This window comes from Nerophis lumbriciformis, linkage group LG05 (genome assembly GCF_033978685.3).
Source record: "Nerophis lumbriciformis linkage group LG05, RoL_Nlum_v2.1, whole genome shotgun sequence".
In the NCBI taxonomy this organism is placed as follows: domain Eukaryota; kingdom Metazoa; phylum Chordata; class Actinopteri; order Syngnathiformes; family Syngnathidae; genus Nerophis; species Nerophis lumbriciformis.
Genome location: NC_084552.2, coordinates 5,864,707 through 5,889,829, shown reverse-complemented (window position 1 = coordinate 5,889,829; position 25,123 = coordinate 5,864,707). Strand labels below are relative to the sequence as shown.

Here is a 25,123-nt window from a genome sequence, read left to right as displayed (position 1 = left end):
ATGAATCAATTTAAGTGGACCCCGACTTAAACAAGTTGAAAAACGTATTCGGGTGTTAACATTTACTGGTCAATTGTACGGAATATGTACTTCACTGTGCAACCTACTAATAAAAGTCTCAATCAATCAATCAAAACACATAGAATCATCATACTGCTGTGATTATATGCATCAAGTGTTCATTCAAGGCTAAGGCAAAATATCGAGATATATATCGTGTATCGCAATATGGCCTTAAAATATCGCAATATTAAAAAAAGGCCATATCGCCCAGCCCTAGTTCAATGATGCCATTTCTGTTTGTCATGTATAATTTTGTCTATTTTGTGTTTATCCTTGAATAAACAGGTCAGTTTCTTGTTACCAACCATTGTGTATTATTCAAACTCCCCTAATTCAGCTGGCTAGTTGTTATCAAGAGTACTAAAACCCTTTTCAACATGATTCTGACAACTAAGTAGGCTAAATAACTTTAAACTTTAATACATGCTCGGATAGGCCAGTATCGGTCAGTAGGTCAGTATCGGTATCGGATCGGAAATGCAAAAACAATATCGGTATCGGATCGGAAGTGCAAAAACCAGGATCGGGACATCCCTAATCTGTATGTTGAGTTGAGTTGAGTTTGAGTTTATTTCGAACATGCAAGCATACAACATGATACATCACAATCTCCAGTTTCTCTTTTCAACATGTTCGAAAAGGAGTAGGAAGAAGCAGAGCTTATTTAATCCTACCCCTTTTCTTTTACATAACAGTTGCTAAAACTTTTGTTCACTTCCTGTTCTCAATTTATTCACAATATACTCCATAAGTAAACACAATAAAAATAAGTAAATAAATAATAATTGGTGAAGTAAGTTACATTTCATATGATGAGATAAGTAAGATTATTTTGAGAGTGAAAGAATGGATGAATTAAATAAATTCAGAATGTTTATCATGGTTCTTCTTTGTACTTTGTAAACACTTTAAGTTTGAAGAGTTTCTTGAAGTGGATCATATTAGTACATTGTTTGATTGCTTTGCTTAATCCATTCCATAATTTAATTCCACATACTGATATACTGAAGGTACTGTGTCTGTAGTAGTGTTTTTATGCATATTTGTACGTGCTACTGTAATGTCATGAACCTAGCGTCGTTAGCATTAGCTAATATGCTAACACATTTCTGAGTGTCTGTGTTAGAATATGGCTTTTAATTTAATTTAATTTGTTTTTGTATTTTTGGTCCAATATGGCTCTTCCAACATTTTGCGTTGCCGTCCCCTGTCCAACAGGAATCATATTAAAACAAAAAAAAATATTTCCCCCCCATTTTTTTCCATTTTCATACATTTTTGAAAAAGCCCCAGGGAGCCACTAGGTCGGCGCTAAAAAGCTGCGAGTTGCCGACCCCCCAAAATCAGTTACCGTATTTTCCGCACTATAAGGCGCACCTAAAAACCACAAATTTTCTCAAAAGCTGACAGTGCGCCTTATAACCCGGTGCGCTTTATATATGGATTAATATTAAGATTCATTTTCATAAAGTTTCGGTCTCGCAACTACGGTAAACAGCCGCCATCTTTTTTCCCCGTAGAAGAGGAAGTGCTTCTTCTTCTACGCAAGCAACCGCCAAGGTAAGCACCCGCCCCCATAGAACAGGAAGCGCTTCTTCTTCTACTGTAAGCAACCACCCGCCCGCGTAGAAGAAGAAGAAGCGCGCGGATATTACCGTACGTTTCATTTCCTTTGTGTGTTTACATCTGTAAAGACCACAAAATGGCTCCTACTAAGCGACAGGGATCCGGTTCATGAAAAGACGCAATCTCTCCATCCGCACACGGACTACTACTATTTCACAGCAACTGCCTAAAGACTTTCAAGAAAAGCTGGCTACTTTCCGTGCATATTGTAAAAACAAGATAGCTGAAAAAAAGATCCGGCCAGAGAACATTATCAACATGGACGAGGTTCCACTGACTTTTGATATTCCTGTGAACCGCACTGTGGATACAACGGGAGCACGTACGGTGAATATTCGCACCACAGGGAATGAGAAGTCATCCTTCACTGTGGTTCTAGCTTGCCATGCTAATGGCCAGAAACTTCCACCCATGGTGATATTCAAAAGGAAGACCTTGCCAAAAGAGACCTTTCCAGCCGGCGTCATCATAAAAGCTAACTCGAAGGGATGGATGAAGAAAAGATGAGCGAGTGGTTAAGGTAAGTTTACGCGAAGAGGCCGGGTGGCTTTTTTCACGCAGCTCCGTCCATGTTGATATACGACTCCATGCGCGCCCACATCACGCTGGTTTTTAATATATTATTAAAGTTTGACTGACCTATCTGACTGTTTTTTTGACATTCCTTTAGCGCAGTTAGATGCGGCTTACAACACGGGGCGTCTTATAGGTGGACAAAGTTTTGAAATATGCCGTTCATTGAAGGCGCGGCTTATAACCCAGGGCGCCTTATGGTGCGGAAAATACGGTAATTAAATATTCAAACACAGTGTTACTGTTTAAACTGTGTGTAATGTTACAGTTCCCAAAATATCAAATAAAACCTCTGCCTTGTTTTCAACCAATATTTAGGCCTACTACGCTACTGTTTTAATGTTGGTCATTATGTTTGTGCTTTCTGAGGTGTTTAATTGGTGAAAAAAGATTGAGAACCACTGATTTAATGTACGTTAGTATCAAATATTTTACAGAATAGAACAAAACAAGCGCTGCCCTGTGGTCTAAGCATTGAGGCGATCGACCTTGGCTGCTATCTGCATCCTTATCAAAGTCGTCTGGAAAATCTGCAGCACTGATGAGGAAACTTTTACATAAAAAGCGCTATGAAAGGCCTTGGCACATTGTTCTCACGATTAAAAAAAAACAAAAAAACTCTCTTACAATCTTTTATGCCTGTGCTTGGCACGTTACCACTCAATCACTTGTTGGAATGAGGCTTTGGCTTAATCAATTTCTTCCATTGAATCAAAGGGAGTTCAGCGTGCCTCCGTATCTTGCGAGAGAAAATTGGAAGACGAGCGGGGAGGGCATGATTGAGCGTTCCCACTTAAAGGTCATCACGTTGCTTATCTGATTGCTTATCAACCTCACTTTTTATACCCACCCTCCTCCTCCTTTAAGGCCTAGGCCAGAAGAGGAAACACAATGTTTGCCAAAGTAAGCTTTTAAAAGACCACAAGGAGGCCTTGAGCTTTTAGAGCTCTTCCAAATTGGCATCAACATCTGACGAGCAGAACTTCATTCCACAACACGGAGCGAGGAATTCTCGACTAAAGATCCCACATGACATGGACTACATTTTTGAGGAAAAGGGCAACCAAAATGGGGGGTCTTACCGTTCAGCCTCCAGGCGCATCTCCTCCCGTTTCTGCCTCCTCAGCTCCCGGCGCCGGTCAAAGTCCATTTCTTCCATGGTTGCACCCTGCAAGATGACATCATCAAACATGATCATTTGGACAGTCAGGGTTAGCTCGACTAGCTGAGCAAAATAAAACAAAATCAGTAAGACGACGCAGGCCTTGGAAGAACTCACTCGAGAAAGTCGGTGTGGTACCTTAAATAAGTGCCTTTCCCCTCAAAACATAACTTCTAAGTCCTCTCCCACAGTGCAGCCGAAAAAAATCCATCTTCTCCGTGCTTCTTGTCCCTCCTTCTATCCTGCAATGACCTCCCTTCTCCCCCTCCCTTCCATATCTCCAGCGCTACAGCTTCCTGTCTTGTTTACCCACACAAACTCTTAAGCCTCACTTCCGGTGTTGTCTTCTCTCTTCCCCCGTCTGTCGCTTCTTATCCACTTTTGGTCCGTAATCTACGAGGCACATCAACAAGGGTTGACGTTGCTTATGCAGTCACTTCCTAAGAGAGATTGACAAATACGTTTTTCTTCAGGGCTCATACCGATACTGATTATTAGTAGTGTCGGAGGCGGATATTTACATATATCCGAATTTAAGTTGTACTTCTTCCATTTCTTTGTCATATTTGAAAACAGCTCGTGTTTTCCATTTCTTCTCTTGATGCTCTGTCAGCAAGTATACTGTGTGTGTTAACCTTGAGTTCTTTGGAATGTGTTTTGACTAGCATTTGTTTTTGTCTACAGAGATGGGACGAGAGTGGTGGGATCGGGAAGACAAGACCATTTTGGGAGGCGCAATAGAATGTTGTAGGGTTAGACTGGTCTCAATCAATGTATATTGGCAAAGCTTTGAGAATATACAACAAAATACCTATTCTGTCTCTGGTGGTTTTTCAACTCAGCTTTAAGTGTCGGAAAGAACTTGGGAGCGAATTGTGACTTGAATTCCCTGGGAGGAACAACTGGTCCAAAACGCAACAGTAGTCAAGAAGGCCGATAACCAATATTTGGAGTTCATATTAATTTGCAGTAAAAGTTATTTAAACATGAATAGTATATGTCAGGAAACAGCAGGACAAGACCTTTATTTATTTACTGTATTTTCATTTTATGTTCATCATTTTTCTTTTTGAATGAACATGCTTTTTGACGACGTTTAATCAATGTTGGGTTCTGACGTTGATTTGACCATTGAAATTTGGTCATTTCCCAACCAACGTTCTACAACACAAATACAACGTTGAAACAATTGACGTTTTATCCCAATGTTGGGTTCTGACATTGATTTGTCCATTGAAATTTGGTCATTTCCCAACCAATATTCTATAACACAAATACAACGTTGAAACAGCATGCTTTTTGACGACGTTTAATCAATGTTGGGTTCTGACGTTGATTTGTCCATTGAATTTTGGTCATTTCCCAACCAATATTCTACAACACAAATATAATGTTGAAACAACATGCTTTTTGACGATGTTTAATCAATGTTGGGTTTTGACGTTGATTTGTCCATTGAATTTTGGTCATTTCCCAACCAATGTTCTATAACACAAATACAACGTTGAAAAACCATGCTTTTTGACGACGTTTAATCAATGATGGGTTCTGACGTTGATTTGACCATTGAATTTTGGTCATTTCCCAACCAATATTCTACAACACAAATACAACGTTGAAACAACATGCTTTTTGACGACGCTTAATCAATGTTGGGTTCTGACGTTGATTTGACCATTGGATTTTGGTAATTTCCCAACCAATATTCGACAACGCAACTTCAACGTTGAAACAACATGCTTTTTGACGACGTTTAATCAATGTTGGGTTCTGACGTTGATTTGACCATTGAATTTTGGTCATTTCCCAACCAATATTCTATAACACAAATACAACGTTGAAACAACATGCCTTTTGACGACGTTTAACCAATGTTGGGTTCTGACGTTGATTTGACCATTGAATTTTGGTCATTTCTCGACCAATATTCTACAACGCAACTTCAACGTTGAAACAGCATGCTTTTTGACGACGTTTAATCAATGTTGGGTTCTGACGTTAATTCGTCCATTGAAATTTGGTCATTTCCCAACCAATGTTCTATAACACAAATACAACGTTGAAAAAACATGCTTTTTGACAACATTTAATCAATGTTGGGTTCTGACGTTGATTTGATGATTGAATTTTGGTCATTTCCCAACCAATATTCTACAACACAAATACAACGTTGAAACAACATGCTTTTTGACGACATTTAATCAATGTTAGGTTCTGACGTTGATTTGTCCATTGAAATTTCGTCATTTCCCAACCAATGTTCTATAACACAAATACAACGTTGAAAAAACATGCTTTTTGACAACATTTAATCAATGTTGGGTTCTGACGTTGATTTTATGATTGAATTTTGGTCATTTCCCAACAATATTATGTCAGACCCACTCGACATCCATTGCTTTCGGTCTCCCCTAGAGGGGGGGGGGTTACCCACATATGCGGTCCTCTCCAAGGTTTCTCATAGTCATTCACATCGACGTCCCACTGGGGTGAGTTTTTCCTTGCCCGTATGTGGGCTTTGTACCGAGGATGTCGTTGTGGCTTGTGCAGCCCTTTGAGACACTTGTGATTTAGGGCTATATAAATAAAGATTGATTGATATATTCTACAACACGAATACAACGTTGAAACAACATGCTTTTTGACAACGTTTAATCAATGTTGGGTTCTGACGTTGATTTGACCATTGAATTTTGGTAATTTCCCAACCAATATTCTACAATGCAACTTCAACGTTAAAACAACATGCTTTTTGACGACGTTTAATCAATGTTGGGTTTTGACGTTGATTCGTCCATTGAAATTTGGTAATTTCCCAACCTATGTTCTACAACATTAATCAATGATGGGTTCTGACGTTGATTTGACCATTGAATTTTGGTCATTTCCCAACCAATATTCTACAACACAAATACAACGTTGAAACAACATGCTTTTTGACGACGTTTAATCAATGTTGGGTTTTGACGTTGATTCGTCCATTGAAATTTGGTAATTTCCCAACCAATGTTCTACAACATAAATAAAACATTTGAAACATGCCTTTTGACGATGTTTAATCAATGTTGGGTTCTGACGTTGATTTGACCATTGAATTTTGGTCATTTCCCAACCTATATTCTACAACACAAATACAACGTTGAAACAACATGCTTTTTGACGACGTTTAATCAATGTTGGGTTCTGACGTTGATTTGACCATTGAATTTTGGTCATTTCCCAACCTATATTCTACAACACAAATACAACGTTGAAACAACATGCCTTTTGACGATGTTTAATCAATGTTGGGTTCTGACGTTGATTTGACCATTGAATTTTGGTCATTTCCCAACCTATATTCTACAACACAAATACAACGTTGAAACAACATGCCTTTTGACGATGTTTAATCAATGTTGGGTTCTGACGTTGATTTGACCATTGAATTTTGGTCATTTCCCAACCTATATTCTACAACACAAATACAACGTTGAAACAACATGCTTTTTGACGACGTTTAATCAATGTTGGGTTCTGACGTTCATTTGATGATTGAATTTTGGTCATTTCCCAACCTATATATTACAACACAAATACAACGTTGAAACAACATTTTTTTTGACAGTTTTATCAATGTTGGGTTCTGACGTTGATTCGTCCATTGAATTTTGGTAATTTCCCAACCAATATTCTACAACGCAACTTCAACGTTGAAACAACATGCTTTTTGACGACGTTTAATCAATGTTGGGTTCTGACGTTGATTCGTCCATTAAAATTTGGTGATTTCCCAACCAATGTTCTACAACATAAATAAAACATTGAAACATGCCTTTTGACGACGTTTACAATGTTGGGTTCTGACGTTGATTTGACCATTGAATTTTGGTCATTTCCCAACCAATATTCTACAACGCAACTTCAACGTTGAAACAACATGCTTTTTGACGACGTTTAATCAATGTTGGGTTCTGACGTTGATTTGTCCATTGAAATTTGGTCATTTCCCAACCAATATTCTATAACACAAATACAACGTTGAAACAACATGCTTTTTGACGACGTTTAATCAATGTTGGGTTCTGATGTTGATTCGTCCATTGAAATTTGGTCATTTCCCAACCAATATTCTATAACACAAATACAACGTTGAAACAACATGCTTTTTGACGACGTTTAATCAATGTTGGGTTCTGACGTTGATTTGACCATTGAATTTAGGTAATTTCCCAACCAATATTCTACAACGCAACTTCAACGTTGAAACAACATGCTTTTTGACGACGTTTAATCAATGTTGGGTTTTGACGTTGATTCGTCCATTGAAATTTGGTCATTTCCCAACCTATGTTCTACAACATAAATAAAACATTGAAACATGCCTTTTGACGATGTTTAATCAATGTTGGGTTCTGACGTTGATTTGACCATTGAATTTTGGTCATTTCCCAACCTATATTCTACAACACAAATACAACGTTGAAACAACATACTTTTTGACGACGTTTAATCAATGTTGGGTTCTGACGTTCATTTGATGATTGAATTTTGGTCATTTCCCAACCTATATATTACAACACAAATACAACGTTGAAACAACATTCTTTTTGACAAAGTTTTATCAATGTTGGGTTCTGACGTTGATTTGACCATTGAATTTTGGTCATTTTCCAACCAATATTCTACAACGCAACTTCAACGTTGAAACAACATGCTTTTTGACGACGTTTAATCAATGTTGGGTTTTGACGTTGATTCGTCCATTGAAATTTGGTAATTTCCCAACCTATGTTCTACAACATAAATAAAACATTGAAACATGCCTTTTGACGACGTTTAATCAATGTTGGGTTCTGACGTTGATTTGATGATTGAATTTTGGTCATTTCCCAACCTATATTTCTACAACACAAATACAACGTTGAAACAACATTCTTTGACAAAGTTTTATCAATGTTGGGTTCTGACGTTGATTTGACCATTGAATTTTGGTCATTTCCCAACCAATATTCTACAACACAAATATAACGTTGAAACAACATGCTTTTTGACTACGTTTAATCAATGTTAGGTTCTGACGTTGATTTGTCCATTGAAATTTCGTCATTTCCCAACCAATGTTCTATAACACAAATACAACGTTGAAAAAACATGCTTTTTGACAACATTTAATCAATGTTGGGTTCTGACGTTGATTTTATGATTGAATTTTGGTCATTTCCCAACCTATATTCTACAACACAAATACAACGTTGAAACAACATTCTTTTTGACAAAGTTTTATCAATGTTGGGTTCTGACGTTGATTTGACCATTGAATTTTGGTCATTTCCCAACCAATATTCTACAACACAAATATAATGTTGAAACAACATGCTTTTTGACTACGTTTAATCAATGTTGGGTTCTGACGTTGTTTTGTCCATTGAATTTGGTCATTTCCCAACCAATGTTCTATAACACAAATACAACGTTGAAAAAACATGCTTTTTGACGACGTTTAATCAATGTTGGGTTCTGACGTTGATTTGACCATTGAATTTAGGTAATTTCCCAACCAATATTCTACAACGCAACTTCAACGTTGAAACAACATACTTTTTGATGACGTTTAATCAATGTTGGGTTTTGACGTTGATTCGTCCATTGAAATTTGGTAATTTCCCAACCTATGTTCTACAACATAAATAAAACATTGAAACATGCCTTTTGACGACGTTTAATCAATGTTGGGTTCTGACGTTGATTTGATGATTGGATTTTGGTCATTTCCCAACCTATATTACTACAACACAAATACAACGTTGAAACAACATTCTTTTTGACAAAGTTTTATCAATGTTGGGTTCTGACGTTGATTTGACCATTGAATTTTGGTCATTTCCCAACCAATATTCTACAACACAAATATAATGTTGAAACAACATGCTTTTTGACTACGTTTAATCAATGTTAGGTTCTGACGTTGATTTGTCCATTGAAATTTCGTCATTTCCCAACCAATGTTCTATAACACAAATACAACGTTGAAAAAACATGCTTTTTGACAACATTTAATCAATGTTGGGTTCTGACGTTGATTTGATGATTGAATTTTGGTAATTTCCCAACCAATATTCTACAACGCAACTTCAACGTTGAAACAACATGCTTTTTGACTACGTTTAATCAATGTTAGGTTCTGACGTTGATTTGACCATTGAAATTTGGTCATTTCCCAACCAATGTTCTACAACACAAATACAACGTTGAAACAATTGACGTTTTATCCCAATGTTGGGTTCTGACGTTGATTTGACCATTGAAATTTGGTCATTTCCCAAACAATATTCTACAACACAAATACAACGTTGAAACAACATGCTTTTTGACGACGTTTAATCAATGTTGGGTTTTGACGTTGATTTGACCATTGAATTTTGGTAATTTCCCAACCAATATTCTACAACGCAACTTCAACGTTGAAACAACATGCTTTTTGACTACGTTTAATCAATGTTGGGTTTTGACGTTGATTTGTCCATTGAAATTTGGTCATTTCCCAACCAATGTTCTACAACATAAATAAAACATTGAAACATGCCTTTTGACGACGTTTAATCAATGATGGGTTCTGACGTTATTTGACCATTGAATTTTGGTCATTTCCCAACCAATATTCTACAACACAAATACAACGTTGAAACAACATGCTTTTTGACGACGTTTAATCAATGTTGGGTTTTGACGTTGATTCGTCCATTGAAATTTGGTCATTTCCCAACCAATGTTCTATAACACTGCGATGAGGTGGCAACTTGTCCAGGGTGTACCCCGCCTTCTGCCCGATTGTAGCTGAGATAGGCTCCAGCGACCCCAAAGGGAATAAGCGGTAGAAAATGGATGGATGGATGGATGTTCTATAACACAAATACAACGTTGAAACAACATGCTTTTTGACGACGTTTAATCAATGTTGGGTTCTGACGTTGATTTGACCATTGAATTTTGGTCATTTCCCGACTAATATTCTACAACGTACCTTTAACGTTGAAACAACATGCTTTTTGACAACGTTTAATCAATGTTGGGTTCTGACGTTGATTTTTCAATTGAAATTTGGTCATTTCCCAACCAATATTCTACAACGCAACTTCAACGTTGAAACAACATGCTTTTTGACAACGTTTAATCAATGTTAGGTTCTGACATTGTTTTGACCATTGAATTTTGGTAATTTCCCAACCAATATTCTACAACGCAACTTCAACGTTGAAACAACATGCTTTTTGACGACGTTTAATCAATGTTGGGTTCTGACGTTGATTCGTCCATTGAATTTTGGTCATTTCCCAACCAATATTCTACAACACAAATATAATGTTGAAACAACATGCTTTTTGACTACGTTTAATCAATGTTAGGTTCTGACGTTGTTTTGTCCATTGAATTTGGTCATTTCCCAACCAATGTTCTATAACACAAATACAACGTTGAAAAAACATGCTTTGTGACGACGTTTAATCAATGTTGGGTTCTGACGTTGATTTGACCATTGAATTTTGGTCATTTCCCAACCAATATTCTACAACGCAACTTCAACGTTGAAACAACATGCTTTTTGACGACGTTTAATCAATGTTGGGTTTTGACGTTGATTCGTCCATTGAAATTTGGTAATTTCCCAACCAATATTCTTTAACACAAATACAACGTTGAAACATGCCCTTTGACGACGTTTAACCAATGTTGGGTTCTGACGTTGATTTGACCATTGAATTTTGGTCATTTCCCGACCAATATTCTACAACGCAACTTCAACGTTGAAACAGCATGCTTTTTGACGACGTTTAATCAATATTGGGTTCTGACGTTAATTCGTCCATTGAAATTTGGTCATTTCCCAACCAATGTTCTACAACATAAATAAAACATTGAAACATGCCTTTTGACGACGTTTAATCAATGTTGGGTTCTGACGTTGATTTGATGATTGGATTTTGGTCATTTCCCAACCTATATTACTACAACACAAATACAACGTTGAAACAACATTCTTTTTGACAAAGTTTTATCAATGTTGGGTTCTGACGTTGATTTGACCATTGAATTTTGGTCATTTCCCAACCAATATTCTACAACACAAATATAATGTTGAAACAACATGCTTTTTGACTACGTTTAATCAATGTTAGGTTCTGACGTTGATTTGTCCATTGAAATTTCGTCATTTCCCAACCAATGTTCTATAACACAAATACAACGTTGAAAAAACATGCTTTTTGACAACATTTAATCAATGTTGGGTTCTGACGTTGATTTGATGATTGAATTTTGGTCATTTCCCAACCTATATTCTACAACACAAATACAACGTTGAAACAACATTCTTTTTGACAAAGTTTTATCAATGTTGGGTTCTGACGTTGATTTGACCATTGAATTTTGGTAATTTCCCAACCAATATTCTACAACACAAATATAATGTTGAAACAACATGCTTTTTGACAATGTTGATTCAATGTCAGGTTCTGACGTTGTTTTGTCCATTGAATTTGGTCATTTCCCAACCAATGTTCTATAACACAAATACAACGTTGAAAAAACATGCTTTTTGACGACGTTTAATCAATGTTGGGTTCTGACGTTGATTTGACCATTGAATTTTGGTCATTTCCCAACCAATATTCTACAACGCAACTTCAACGTTGAAACAACATGCTTTTTGACGACGTTTAATCAATGTTGGGTTTTGACGTTGATTCGTCCATTGAAATTTGGTAATTTCCCAACCAATATTCTATAACACAAATACAACGTTGAAACATGCCTTTTGACGACGTTTAACCAATGTTGGGTTCTGACGTTGATTTGACCATTGAATTTTGGTCATTTCCCAACCAATATTCTACAACGCAACTTCAATGTTGAAACAGCAGGCTTTTTGACGACGTTTAATCAATGTTGGGTTCTGACGTTAATTCGTCCATTGAAATTTGGTCATTTCCCAACCAATGTTCTATAACACAAATACAACGTTGAAAAAACATGCTTTTTGACAACATTTAATCAATGTTGGGTTCTGACGTTGATTTGATGACTGAATTTTGGTCATTTCCCAACCAATATTCTACAACGCAACTTCAACGTTGAAACAACATGCTTTTTGACGATGTTTAATCAATGTTGGGTTTTGACGTTGATTTGTCCATTGAATTTTGGTCATTTCCCAACCAATATTCTACAACACAAATATAATGTTGAAACAACATGCTTTTTGACGATGTTTAATCAATGTTGGGTTTTGACGTTCATTCGTCCATTGAAATTTGGTAATTTCCCAACCAACGTTCTACAACACAAATACAACGTTGAAACAACATGCTTTTTGACAACATTTAATCAATGTTGGGTTTTGACGTTGATTTGTCCATTGAAATTTGGTAATTTCCCAACCTATGTTCTACAACATAAATAAAACATTGAAACATGCCTTTTGACGACGTTTAATCAATGATGGGTTCTGACGTTGATTTGATGATTGAATTTTGGTCATTTCCCAACCTATATTACTACAACACAAATACAACGTTGAAACAACATTCTTTTGACAAAGTTTTATCAATGTTGGGTTCTGACGTTGATTTGACCATTGAATTTTGGTCATTTCCCAACCAATATTCTACAACACAAATACAACGTTGAAACAACATTCTTTTTGACAAAGTTTTATCAATGTTGGGTTCTGATGTTGATTTGATGATTGAATTTTGGTCATTTCCCAACCTATATTTTACAACACAAATACAACGTTGAAACAACATTCTTTTTGACGACGTTTAATCAATGTTAGGTTCTGACGTTCATTTGTCCATTGAAATTTCGTCATTTCCCAACCAATATTCTACAACACAAATATAATGTTGAAACAACATGCTTTTTGACTACGTTTAATCAATGTTAGGTTCTGACGTTGATTTGACCATTGAAATTTGGTCATTTCCCAACCAATGTTCTATAACACAAATACAACGTTGAAAAAACATGCTTTTTGACGACGTTTACTGACGTTGATTTGACCATTGAATTTTGGTAATTTCCAAAACAATATTCTACAACGCAACTTCAACGTTTAAACAACATGCTTTTTGACGACCTTTAATCAATGTTGGGTTTTGACGTTGATTCGTCCATTGAAATTTGGTCATTTCCCAACCAATGTTCTATAACACAAATACAATGTTGAAACAACATGCTTTTTGACAACGTTTAATCAATGTTGGGTTCTGACGTTGATTTGATGATTGAATTTTGGTAATTTCCCAACCAATGTTCTATAACACAAATACAACGTTGAAAAAACATGCTTTTTGACGACGTTTAATCAATGTTAGGTTCTGACGTTGATTTGTCCATTGAATTTTGGTAATTTCCCAACCAATATTCTACAACGCAACTTCAACGTTGAAACAACATGCTTTTTGACGACGTTTAATCAATGTTGGGTTTTGACGTTGATTTGATGATTGAATTTTGGTCATTTCCCAACCAATATTCTACAACGCAACTTCAACGTTGAAAAAACATACTTTTTGACAACGTTTAATCAATGTTGGGTTTTGACGTTGATTCGTCCATTGAAATTTGGTAATTTCCCAACCTATGTTCTACAACATAAATAAAACATTGAAACATGCCTTTTGACGACGTTTAATCAATGCTGGGTTAACGACGTTGATTCGTCCATTGAAATTTGGTCATTTCCCAACCAATGTTCTATAACACAAATACAACGTTGAAAAAACATGCTTTTTGACAACGTTTAATCAATGTTGGGTTCTGACGTTGATTTGATGATTGAATTTTGGTCATTTCCCAACCAATATTCTACAACGCAACTTCAACGTTGAAACAACATGCTTTTTGACAACGTTTAATCAATGTTGGGTTTTGACGTTGATTCGTCCATTGAAATTTGGTAATTTCCCAACCTATGTTCTACAACATAAATAAAACATTGAAACATGCCTTTTGACGACGTTTAATCAATGTTGGGTTAACGACGTTGATTCGTCCATCGAAATTTGGTCATTTCCCAACCAATGTTCTATAACACAAATACAACGTTGAAAAAACATGCTTTTTGACAACGTTTAATCAATATTGGGTTCTGACGTTGATTTGATGATTGAATTTTGGTCATTTCCCAACCAATATTCTACAACGCAACTTCAACGTTGAAACAACATGCTTTTTGACAACGTTTAATCAATGTTGGGTTTTGACGTTGATTCGTCCATTGAAATTTGGTCATTTCCCAACCTATATTCTACAACACAAATACAACGTTGAAACAACATTCTTTTTGACAAAGTTTAATCAATGTTGGGTTCTGACGTTGATTTGACCATTGAATTTTGGTAATTTCCCAACCAATATTCTACAACACAAATATAATGTTGAAAAAACATGCTTTTTGACTACATTTAATCAATGATGGGTTCTGACGTTGATTTGACCATTGAATTTTGGTCATTTCCCAACCTATATTCTACAACACAAATACAACGTTGAAACAACATGCTTTTTGACTACGTTTAATCAATGTTAGGTTCTGACGTTGATTTGTCCATTGAAATTTGGTCATTTCCCAACCAATGTTCTATAACACAAATACAACATTGAAAAAACATGCTTTTTGACGACGTTTAATCAATGTTGGGTTCTGACGTTGATTTGACCATTGAATTTTGGTAATTTCCCAAACAATATTCTACAACGCAACTTCAATGTTGAAACAACATGCTTTTTGATGACGTTTAATCAATGTTAGGTTCTGACGTTGATTCGTCCATTGAAATTTGGTCATTTCCCAACCAATGTTCTATAACACAAATACAACGTTGAAAAAACATGCTTTTTGACAACATTTAATCAATGTTGGGTTCTGACGTTGATTTGATGATTGAATTTTGGTCATTTCCCAACCTATATTCTACAACACAAATACAACGTTGAAACAACATTCTTTTTGACAAAGTTTTATCAATGTTGGGTTCTGACGTTGATTTGACCATTGAAATTTGGTCATTTCCCAACCTATGTTCTACAACATAAATAAAACATTGAAACATGCCTTTTGACGACGTTTAATCAATGTTGGGTTCTGACATTGATTTGATGATTGAATTTTGGTCATTTCCCAACCAATATTCTACAACACAAATACAACGTTGAAACAACATGCTTTTTGACAACGTTTAATCAATGTTGGGTTCTGACGTTGATTTTTCCATTGAAATTTGGTCATTTCCCAACCAATGTTCTACAACATAAATAAAACATTGAAACATGCCTTTTAACGACGTTTAATCAATGTTGGGTTCTGACGTTGATTTGACCATTGAATTTGTCATTTCCCAACCAATATTCTATAACGTAACTTCAACGTTGAAACAACATGCTTTTTGACGACGTTTAATCAATGTTGAGTTGAGTTGAGTTGAGTTGAGTTTGAGTTTATTTCGAACATGCACGCATACAACATGATACATCACAATCTCCAGTTTCTCTTTTCAACATGTTCGAAAAGGAGTAGGAAGAAGCAGAGCTTATTTAATCCTACCCCTTTTCTTTTACATAACAGTTGCTAAAACTTTTGTTCACTTCCTGTTCTCAATTTATTCACAATATACTCCATAAGTAATCACAATAAAAATAAGTAAATAAATAATAATTGGTGAAGTAAATTACATTTCATATGATGAGATAAGTAAGATTATTTTGAGAGTGAAAGAATGAAAGAATGGATGAATTAAATAAATTCAGAATGTTTATGTTCTGACGTTGATTTGACCATTGAGTTTTGGTCATTTCCCAACCAATATTCTACAACACAAATACAACGTTGAAACAACATACTTTTTGACGACGTTTAATCAATGTTGGGTTCTGACGTTGACTCGTCCATTGAAATTTGGTCATTTCCCAACCAATATTCTACAACGCAACTTCAACGTTGAACAACATGCTTTTTGACGACGTTTAATCAATGTTGGGTTCTGACGTTGATTTGACCATTGAATTTTGGTCATTTCCCAACCAATATTCTACAACGCAACTTCAACGTTGAAACAACATTCTTTTTGACGTTTTATCAATGTTGGGTTCTGACATTGATTTGACCATTGAAATTTGGTCATTTCCCAACCAATATTCTACAACACAAATACAACGTTGAAACAACATGCTTTTTGACAACGTTTAATCAATGTTGGGTTCTGACGTTGATTTGATGATTGAATTTTGGTCATTTCCCAATCAATATTCTACAACACAACTTCAACGTTTAAACAACATGCTTTTTGACGACGTTTAATCAATGTTGGTTTTCGACGTTGATTCGTCCATTGAAATTTGGTCATTTCCCAACCAATATTCTATAACACAAATACAACGTTGAAACAGCATGCTTTTTGACGATGTTTAATCAATGTTGGGTTTTGACGTTGATTCGTCCATTGAATTTTGGTCATTTCCCAACCTATATTCTACAACACAAATACAACGTTGAAACAACATGCTTTTTGACTACGTTTAATCAATGTTAGGTTCTGACGTTGATTTGACCATTGAATTTTGGTAATTTCCCAACCAATATCCTACAACGCAACTTCAACGTTGAAACATGCTTTTTGACTACGTTTAATCAATGATAGGTTCTGACGTTGATTTGTCCATTGATTTGTCCATTGAAATGTAGTCATTTCCCAACCAATATTCTACAACACAAATACAACGTTGAAACAACATACTTTTTGACGACGTTTAATCAATGTTGGGTTCTGACGTTGATTCGTCCATTGAATTTTGGTCATTTCCCAACCTATATTCTACAACACAAATACAACGTTGAAACAACATTCTTTTTGACGTTTTATCAATGTTGGGTTCTGACATTGATTTGACCATTGACATTTGGTCATTTCCCAAACAATATTCTACAACACAAATACAACGTTGAAACAACATACTTTTTGACAACGTTTAATCAATGTTAGGTTCTGACGTTGATTTGACCATTGAAATTTGGTCATTTCCCAACCAATATTCTACAACGCAAATACAACGTTGAAACAACATACTTTTTGACGACGTTTAATCAATGTTAGGTTCTGACGTTGATTTGACCATTGAATTTTGGTCATTTTCCAACCAATATTCTACAACGCAACTTCAACGTTGAAACAACATGCTTTTTGACGACGTTTAATCAGTTGGGTTTTGACGTTGATTTGTCCATTGAAATTTGGTCATTTCCCAACCAATATTCTACAACACAAATACAACGTTGAAACAACATACTTTTTGACGACGTTTAATCAATGTTAGGTTCTGACGTTGATTTGACCATTGAATTTTGGTCATTTTCCAACCAATATTCTACAACGCAACTTCAACGTTGAAACAACATGCTTTTTGACGACGTTTAATCAATGTTGGGTTTTGACGTTGATTCGTCCATTGAAATTTGGTCATTTCCCAACCAATATTCTATAACACAAATGCAACGTTGAAACAACATACTTTTTGACGACGTTTAATCAATGTTAGGTTCTGACGTTGATTTGACCATTGAATTTTGGTCATTTTCCAACCAATATTCTACAACGCAACTTCAACGTTGAAACAACATGCTTTTTGACGACGTTTAATCAATGTTGGGTTTTGACGTTGATTCGTCCATTGAAATTTGGTCATTTCCCAACCAATGTTCTACAACATAAATAAAACATTGAAACAACATGCCTTTTGATGACGTTTAATCAATGTTGGGTTCTGACATTGATTTGATTTTGGTCTTTTCCCAACCAATATTCTACAACGCAACTTCAACGTTGAAACAACATGCCTTTTGACGAGTTTTCTTTCATAAAATTCCTTCAAAACATTTAATAAAGTCAAACAACAGGAGAAGTATCCAACACGTCTCATTTCTAAAGTAAATCTGTACAGCAGATATGGGCATTGACATCAACAATATGATTTGCCGAGTGGCTGCACAGGACAGATTAAGATCAATCAAGATCTTAATTAAGAATTGTTGCAAATAAGAATCGCGATTCATTCGAAAATCTTTTTTTTTTTTTGACACTCCTACTGACTAGTTCCCTGCCTAGATGGGCTGCGATTATGACCGAAAATAATCAAGAATTAGCTCATCAACACATGGGCGCCCCTGCATCTTTATGTTCATGTTCCATCCCGACACTTATGATTCTCAACAATAAATGCTCCCAGCGAGGGCCAATTAGCACTTGCTACTCATGCGAGCGTAATTGAAAGGCAATGAGGAGCGCACTAGCTACAAGTGACAAGGCTTCAAGAACACTACCACATTGCACTCGCTTGAGAATGCGATGAAGTTAATTAAACCGGTGAATAACGAGCTCGATCAACGCATCCGATATACACACTATACAAGAACATGTACTTAACGCCGTGACTGTAACTAATGATGCATTTATTAAATAAATGCAGGATGAAAAGAATCCGCAGCTCCGCAAAGGAGCCAGGAGGACGCCTCTAGCTTGCATGAACAAAAGAGGAAAAAAGATGTGCAAGCGTGTAAAATGGTGTATAGCACCAGAGGGACCACCCACACTTTCAGCACAAGCTAACAAAGGAGAGAGAAAGCATTCCATACGAGTGAACTTGTCCACTCCCTTCCCTTCCTTTCTTTCAGCATCCATCCGTCCTCTCCTGACACATTTGCCACTGTATGACTTCACTGGCACATAGTTAGGGATGGGACTATTGCAGAAGCTATTACCATCACACACCCTGATACGCTCGTTGTCAGTTAATATCTGAATAGCGTTTGAACTCTGATGGACAAGCTTTGGGAAAATGCTTTGTTGATCATTTATTGTCGAATGAACACAAAGCAGTGTTTCCCATATATTAGTTTACGGGCTGTCACAATTTCATTTGTTAGTAAATGTTACGCCCTCGACTATAAACACACTATGATGGGACTGTATGTCGATCATTAACAGATTATAACGGGACTATGTTGATTATTAAAACATTATACCGTCGATTCTAAACCCATTATAACGTGACTGTATGTCCATCATAAACACGTTATACGGGACTGTGTTGAATACAAAAACATAACGTGACTGTATGTCGATTGTAAACACATTATAACGGGACTGTGTTGATTACAAAAACATTATAACGTGACTGTCGATTCTAAACACATTATAACGGGACTGTATGTCCATCATAAACACGTTATACGGGACTGTGTTGATTACAAAAACATTATAACGTGACTGTCGATTCTAAACACATTATAACGGGACTGTATGTCGATTCTAAACACATTATAACGGGACTGTATGTCCATCATAAACACGTTATACGGGACTGTGTTGAGTACAAAAAACATAACGTGACTGTATGTCGATTGTAAACACATTATAACGGGACTGTGTTGATTACAAAAAACATAACGTGACTGTATGTCGATTGCAAACACATTATAACGGGACTGTGTTGATTACAAAAACATTATAACGTGACTGTCGATTCTAAACACATTATAACGGGACTGTATGTCCATCATAAACTCGTTATACCGGACTGTGTTGATTACAAAAACATAACGTGACTGTATGTCAATTGTAAACACATTATAACGGGACTGTGTTGATTACAAAAACATTATAACGTGACTGTCGATTCTAAACACATTATAACGGGACTGTATGTCCATCACAAACACGTTATACGGGACTGTGTTGATTACAAAAACATAACGTCACTGTATGTCCATTGTAAACACATTATAACGGGACTGTGTTGATTACAAAAACATTATAACGTGACGGTCGATTCTAAACACATTATAACGGGACTGTATGTCGATTGTAAACACATTATAACGGGACTGTGTTGATTACAAAAACATTATAACGTGACTGTCGATTCTAAACACATTATAACGGGACTGTATGTCCATCATAAACACGTTATACGGGACTGTGTTGAGTACGAAAAAACATAACGTGACTGTATGTCAATTGTAAACACATTATAACGGGACTGTGTTGATTACAAAAAACATAACGTGACTATGTTGATTGTAAACACATTATAATGGGACTGTGTTGATTACATAAACATCACAACGTGACTGTCTGTCAATTATAAACACATTATGGTTAGCATGTAGGCTGCACGGTCATAAGATGTGGGTTCAAAATCTCTGGATTTTGCGTTTTCTCCGGGTATTCTCACCTTCCTAAAAAATGCATGTTAATTTGAGACTCTAAATTGTCAATAGATACTGTGAATGTGAATGTGAATTGTTGTTTGCCTATATAATATGATTGGCTGGTGACCAATGTACCACGCCTCTCTCCCAAGCTGGCATAGGCTCCAGCTTACCCGGTATAGAGGATGGATGGATGGGTATTAACACATTATAGTGGGACTGTAGGTCCAATCTAAACATATTATTGACTGCCCATTTTAAACCCATTATAATGGGATTGTCTTGTTGATTATAAACACATTGTAATGGGACTGTATGTAAACTATAAACATAATATAATGGGACTGTCTGTCGATCACAAACACATTATAATGGGACTGTGTCGATCATAAACACATTATAAAGGGATCGTGTCGGATTAGAAACACAATATAATGGGACTGTGTGTCGATTATAACAGACGTTCTATCACTCTGGCATAAACACATTTTAACGGGACTGTCTGTCGATCATAAACACTTTATAATGGGACTGTCTTTGAATCAGACCACTCTACAATGTGTTTTTCAAATAAGCAATGACTAGAGACCAATCTAGCAACATTTCCTGGTTAGAATGTATTTCTTTACATATTTGCTTTGCTTTATTTGTCATAAACATTTATGCAGATTAAACAAAAAATATCCCAAAGTCAAACTTTTAACAGTTTAATTTCTCAAAGACATAAATAGCACTATTTTTTATATATTTTTTTTTGCACAAATCCTGCTAAATTCTTGCAGGAACCCTCCTGCACGCTCATCTTGACATTATGTCAGCGGAGCTATGTGAGGAATGCTTTCATTTAAGCTGCTTTTTTTGGACTTGAAAGAGTATTCAAATTACTACTAAAAACAACCTTTGCCAGTGGTGTGCAGCATTAAGGAGGCACAAATTTTGCTGAGCGCTGATTTTTTTTTTCTCCCCAACATAAACACAAAATCACTTACTGTACAATGTCTGCTATCACCGGGATGCCAACTGATGGCATGTTTATATCATTCCGTTTGGATGAAGAATTAAACATTCCACTGAGAGATTTTTTTTTTTTTAAAGGGGAACATTATCACAATTTCAGAATGGTTAAAACCATTAAAAAATCAGTTCCCAGTGGCTTATTATATTTTTCGAAGTTTTTTTCAAAATTTTACCCAACACGCAATATCCCTAAAAAAAAGCTTCAAAGTGCCTGATTTTAACCACCCGTCCATTTTCCTGTGACGTCACATAGTGAAGCCAACACAAACAAACATGGCGGAAAGAACAGCAAGCTATAGCGACATTAGCTCGGATTCAGACTCGGATTTCAGCGGCTTAAGCGATTCAACAGATTACGCATGTATCATACTTGCCAACCTTGAGACCTCCGATTTCGGGAGGTGGGGGCGGGGGGCGTGGTTGGGGGCGGGGCGTGGTTGGGGGCGTGGTTAAGAGGGGAGGAGTATATTTACAGCTAGGATTCACCAAGTCAAGTATTTCATAGATATATATATATATATATATATATATATATATATATATATAAAAAGGGAATAAGCGGTAGAAAATGGATGGATGGATATATATATATATATATATATATATATATATATATATATATATATATATATATATAAATAAGAAATACTAAGTCAAGTATTTCATATATATATATATATATATATATATATAAGAAATACTTTAATTTCAGTGTTCATTTATTTACACATATAACACTCATCTACTCATTGTTGAGTTAAGGGTTGAATTGTCCATCCTCGTTCTATTTGTCACTATTTTTCTAACCATGCTGAACGCCCTCACTGATGATGCATTGCTTTGTGGCACGCAAAAAGTGCTTTCATTAAATGCACTAGATGGCAGTATTCTCCTGTTTAAGAGTGTCACAACATTGCTGTTTACGGCAGACGAACTGCTTTATGGTAGACGAAATGCTGTTGTTGTGTGTTGCCGCGCTGGGTCTGGGAGGACGTTAATGAAACTGCCTAACAATAAACCCACATAAGAAACCAAGAACTCGCCCTCCATCATTCTACAGTTATAACGTGATTGGGCAGGTATGCTTGTTTATATTGTGTGCCTGAATTTCGGGAGATTTTCGGGAGAAAATTTGTCCCCGGGAGGTTTTCGGGAGAGGCGCTGAATTTCGGGAGTCTCCCGGAAAATCCGGGAGGGTTGGCAAGTATGACATGTATTGAAACGGAAAGTTGTAGTGTGGAGGCAGGTAGCGAAAACGAAATTGAAGAAGAAACTGAAGCTATTGAGCCATATCGGTTTGAACCGTATGCAAGCGAAACCCACGAAAACGACACGACAGCCAGCGACACGGGAGAAAGCGAGGACGAATTCGGCGATCGCCTTCTAACCAACGATTGGTATGTGTTTGTTTGGCATTAAAGGAAACTAACAACTATGAACTAGGTCAGGGGTCGGCAACCCGTGGCTCCGGAGCCGCATGCGGCTCTTTGATCACTCTGATGCGGCTCAGCAGCTTACTTGCTGAACCCCCCAATTTTCCCGTGAGACTTCCGGATTTAAGTGCCTCTCGCAGAAAACTCCCGGGATTAATATTCACAGATTTTCACCCTTACAGCTATAATAAGGGCGTGCCATGATGGTACAACATTTGACGCTCTCTACAATCTGTATTAACAGCGTGCCACCCCAATCACTTGTTATACAATATACATCTTCTGCTTGCACACATACGTGACAGCAAGGCATACTTGGTCAACAGCCACACAGGTTACACTGACGGTGACCATATAAAACAATTTTCACTCTTACTAATAATGCGCCACACTTTGAACCAAAACCAAACGAGAATGACAAACACATTTCGGGAGAACATCTGCACCTTAACACAACATAAACACAACAGAACAAACACCCAGAATCCCATGCAGCCCCGACTCTTCCGGGCTACATTATACACCCCTGCTACCAGGGCCGGTGCGTGGCATAGGCCGTATAGGCAAATGCTGAGGGCGCCGTCCATCAGGGGGCGCCACGCCAGTGCCACAAATGTTGGAGAAAAAAAAAAAAAAGTTGGTACTATTATTTCTAAATACAAAAAATAATCCCACGTTAATTAAAATGCAAAGTAAAGCCTATATAATAGAAATATTATTTGTTACAACATTACGCCCCCCCCCCCGCACGGTGCGCCCCCTCCCTTCCCGTATCATGACTCTTTTTGGACGTCACCACATCAAAAAATCAACACAAGATGTCAAAACGGCCAAAACTGTCAGGTCCCCAGGGAAGAAAAAAGAGAAAAGAAGAGGAGGAGAAACGAGAAAAAGACAGAGGTAGCAGGTAGGTAACGTTAGCCTACATGAAATTATTTGTCTTTTACGGAATGTGATAGTAACCTGGCTTTTTAGCATTAAGCTAATGTTACATGATTCGGGAATTGCTAATCAATAAATAGCTAGTTCTGTTTTAACGTTGGGTTAATATTGTGGAGGGGGCTAAATTGTTATGAAAAATAATAATGTAACGTTAGGTAATTACAGTACTCCCACCTTACATTCCTCAGGGACATTTGTATTAGATCTTTTAAGCAGGTGTTTTTTGTTTACATTGTTATTGCCTTCTGGTTAGCTAATGTTTGCCCTGCAGGTAATAGTCACTTTTCCACCCCTTTATATAGTAGGTATAGTTGTAAGCCGAGTTGTTAAAGTGCACATCATTAATGTTAATTAAGCAATATGTATGTAAAAATATTGTATTTTATATATTCATTTCTTATTTTTTGCATTCATTTATTTATTCATATTTTTTTTTATCTTGTTAACTATTCTGATTGTTAATTTGCTTTCTTTAAGTAAAAAAAAAGGTCAAAGACAAAGCTATTCGGTTTCTTGTGAGTATATACACTTCACTGCCGATGTGGGGGGGCGCCACCTAAAATCTTGCCTAGGGCGCCAGATTGGTTAAGGCCGGGCCTGCCTGCTACCACCAAACCCCGCCCCCACCCCAACCCTGCTCCCTCACACATCAACTCCCCCCCCCTCTGTGCGTCGGTTGAGGTGGGCGGGGTTTGGTAGCGGGGGGTGTATAATGTATCCCGGAAGAGTTAGGGCTGCATGGGATTCTGGGTATTTGTCCTGTTGTGTTTATGTTGTGTTACTGTGCAGATGTTCTCCCGAAATTTGTCATTCTTGTTTGGTGTGGGTTCACAGTGTGGCGCATTATTAGTAAGAGTGTTATAGTTTTTTTTATACCGCCACCGTCAGTGTAACCTGTGTGGTTGTTGACCGTATGCCTTGCTGTCACCTACGTGAGCAAGCGGAAACACCATTCAACGTTTTCCGATCAGGCACGCTGGTTGTAGTGGGTGCTATATGCTGTATCATCACGGCACGCATGACGCTGACAAGCGCCATTCATTTAAAACCCGCGTGCCGCAC

At 36.8% G+C, this 25,123-nt stretch overlaps 1 protein-coding gene across 7 annotated transcripts in view; it reads right to left on the bottom strand.

The window, feature by feature from the left end:
* The window catches only part of cald1a (caldesmon 1a), a 301,218-nt gene that overhangs the window by 50,165 nt on the left and 225,930 nt on the right, over positions 1 to 25,123 (bottom strand). For 5 of the 7 annotated variants that reach the window (XR_009815330.2, XM_061961386.1, XM_061961389.2 and 2 more), the window contains exon 2: positions 3,345 to 3,430. Coding sequence is in view for 6 of the 7 variants with exons in the window: in XM_061961386.1 (XP_061817370.1) it covers positions 3,345 to 3,430 (86 nt within the window). In the remaining variant the exon portion in view is untranslated. Of the gene's footprint in view, positions 1 to 3,344; positions 3,431 to 3,541; positions 3,700 to 25,123 lie in introns of those variants that run through there. The other 2 variants (XM_061961387.1, XM_061961388.2) reach the window with 2 other exon arrangements.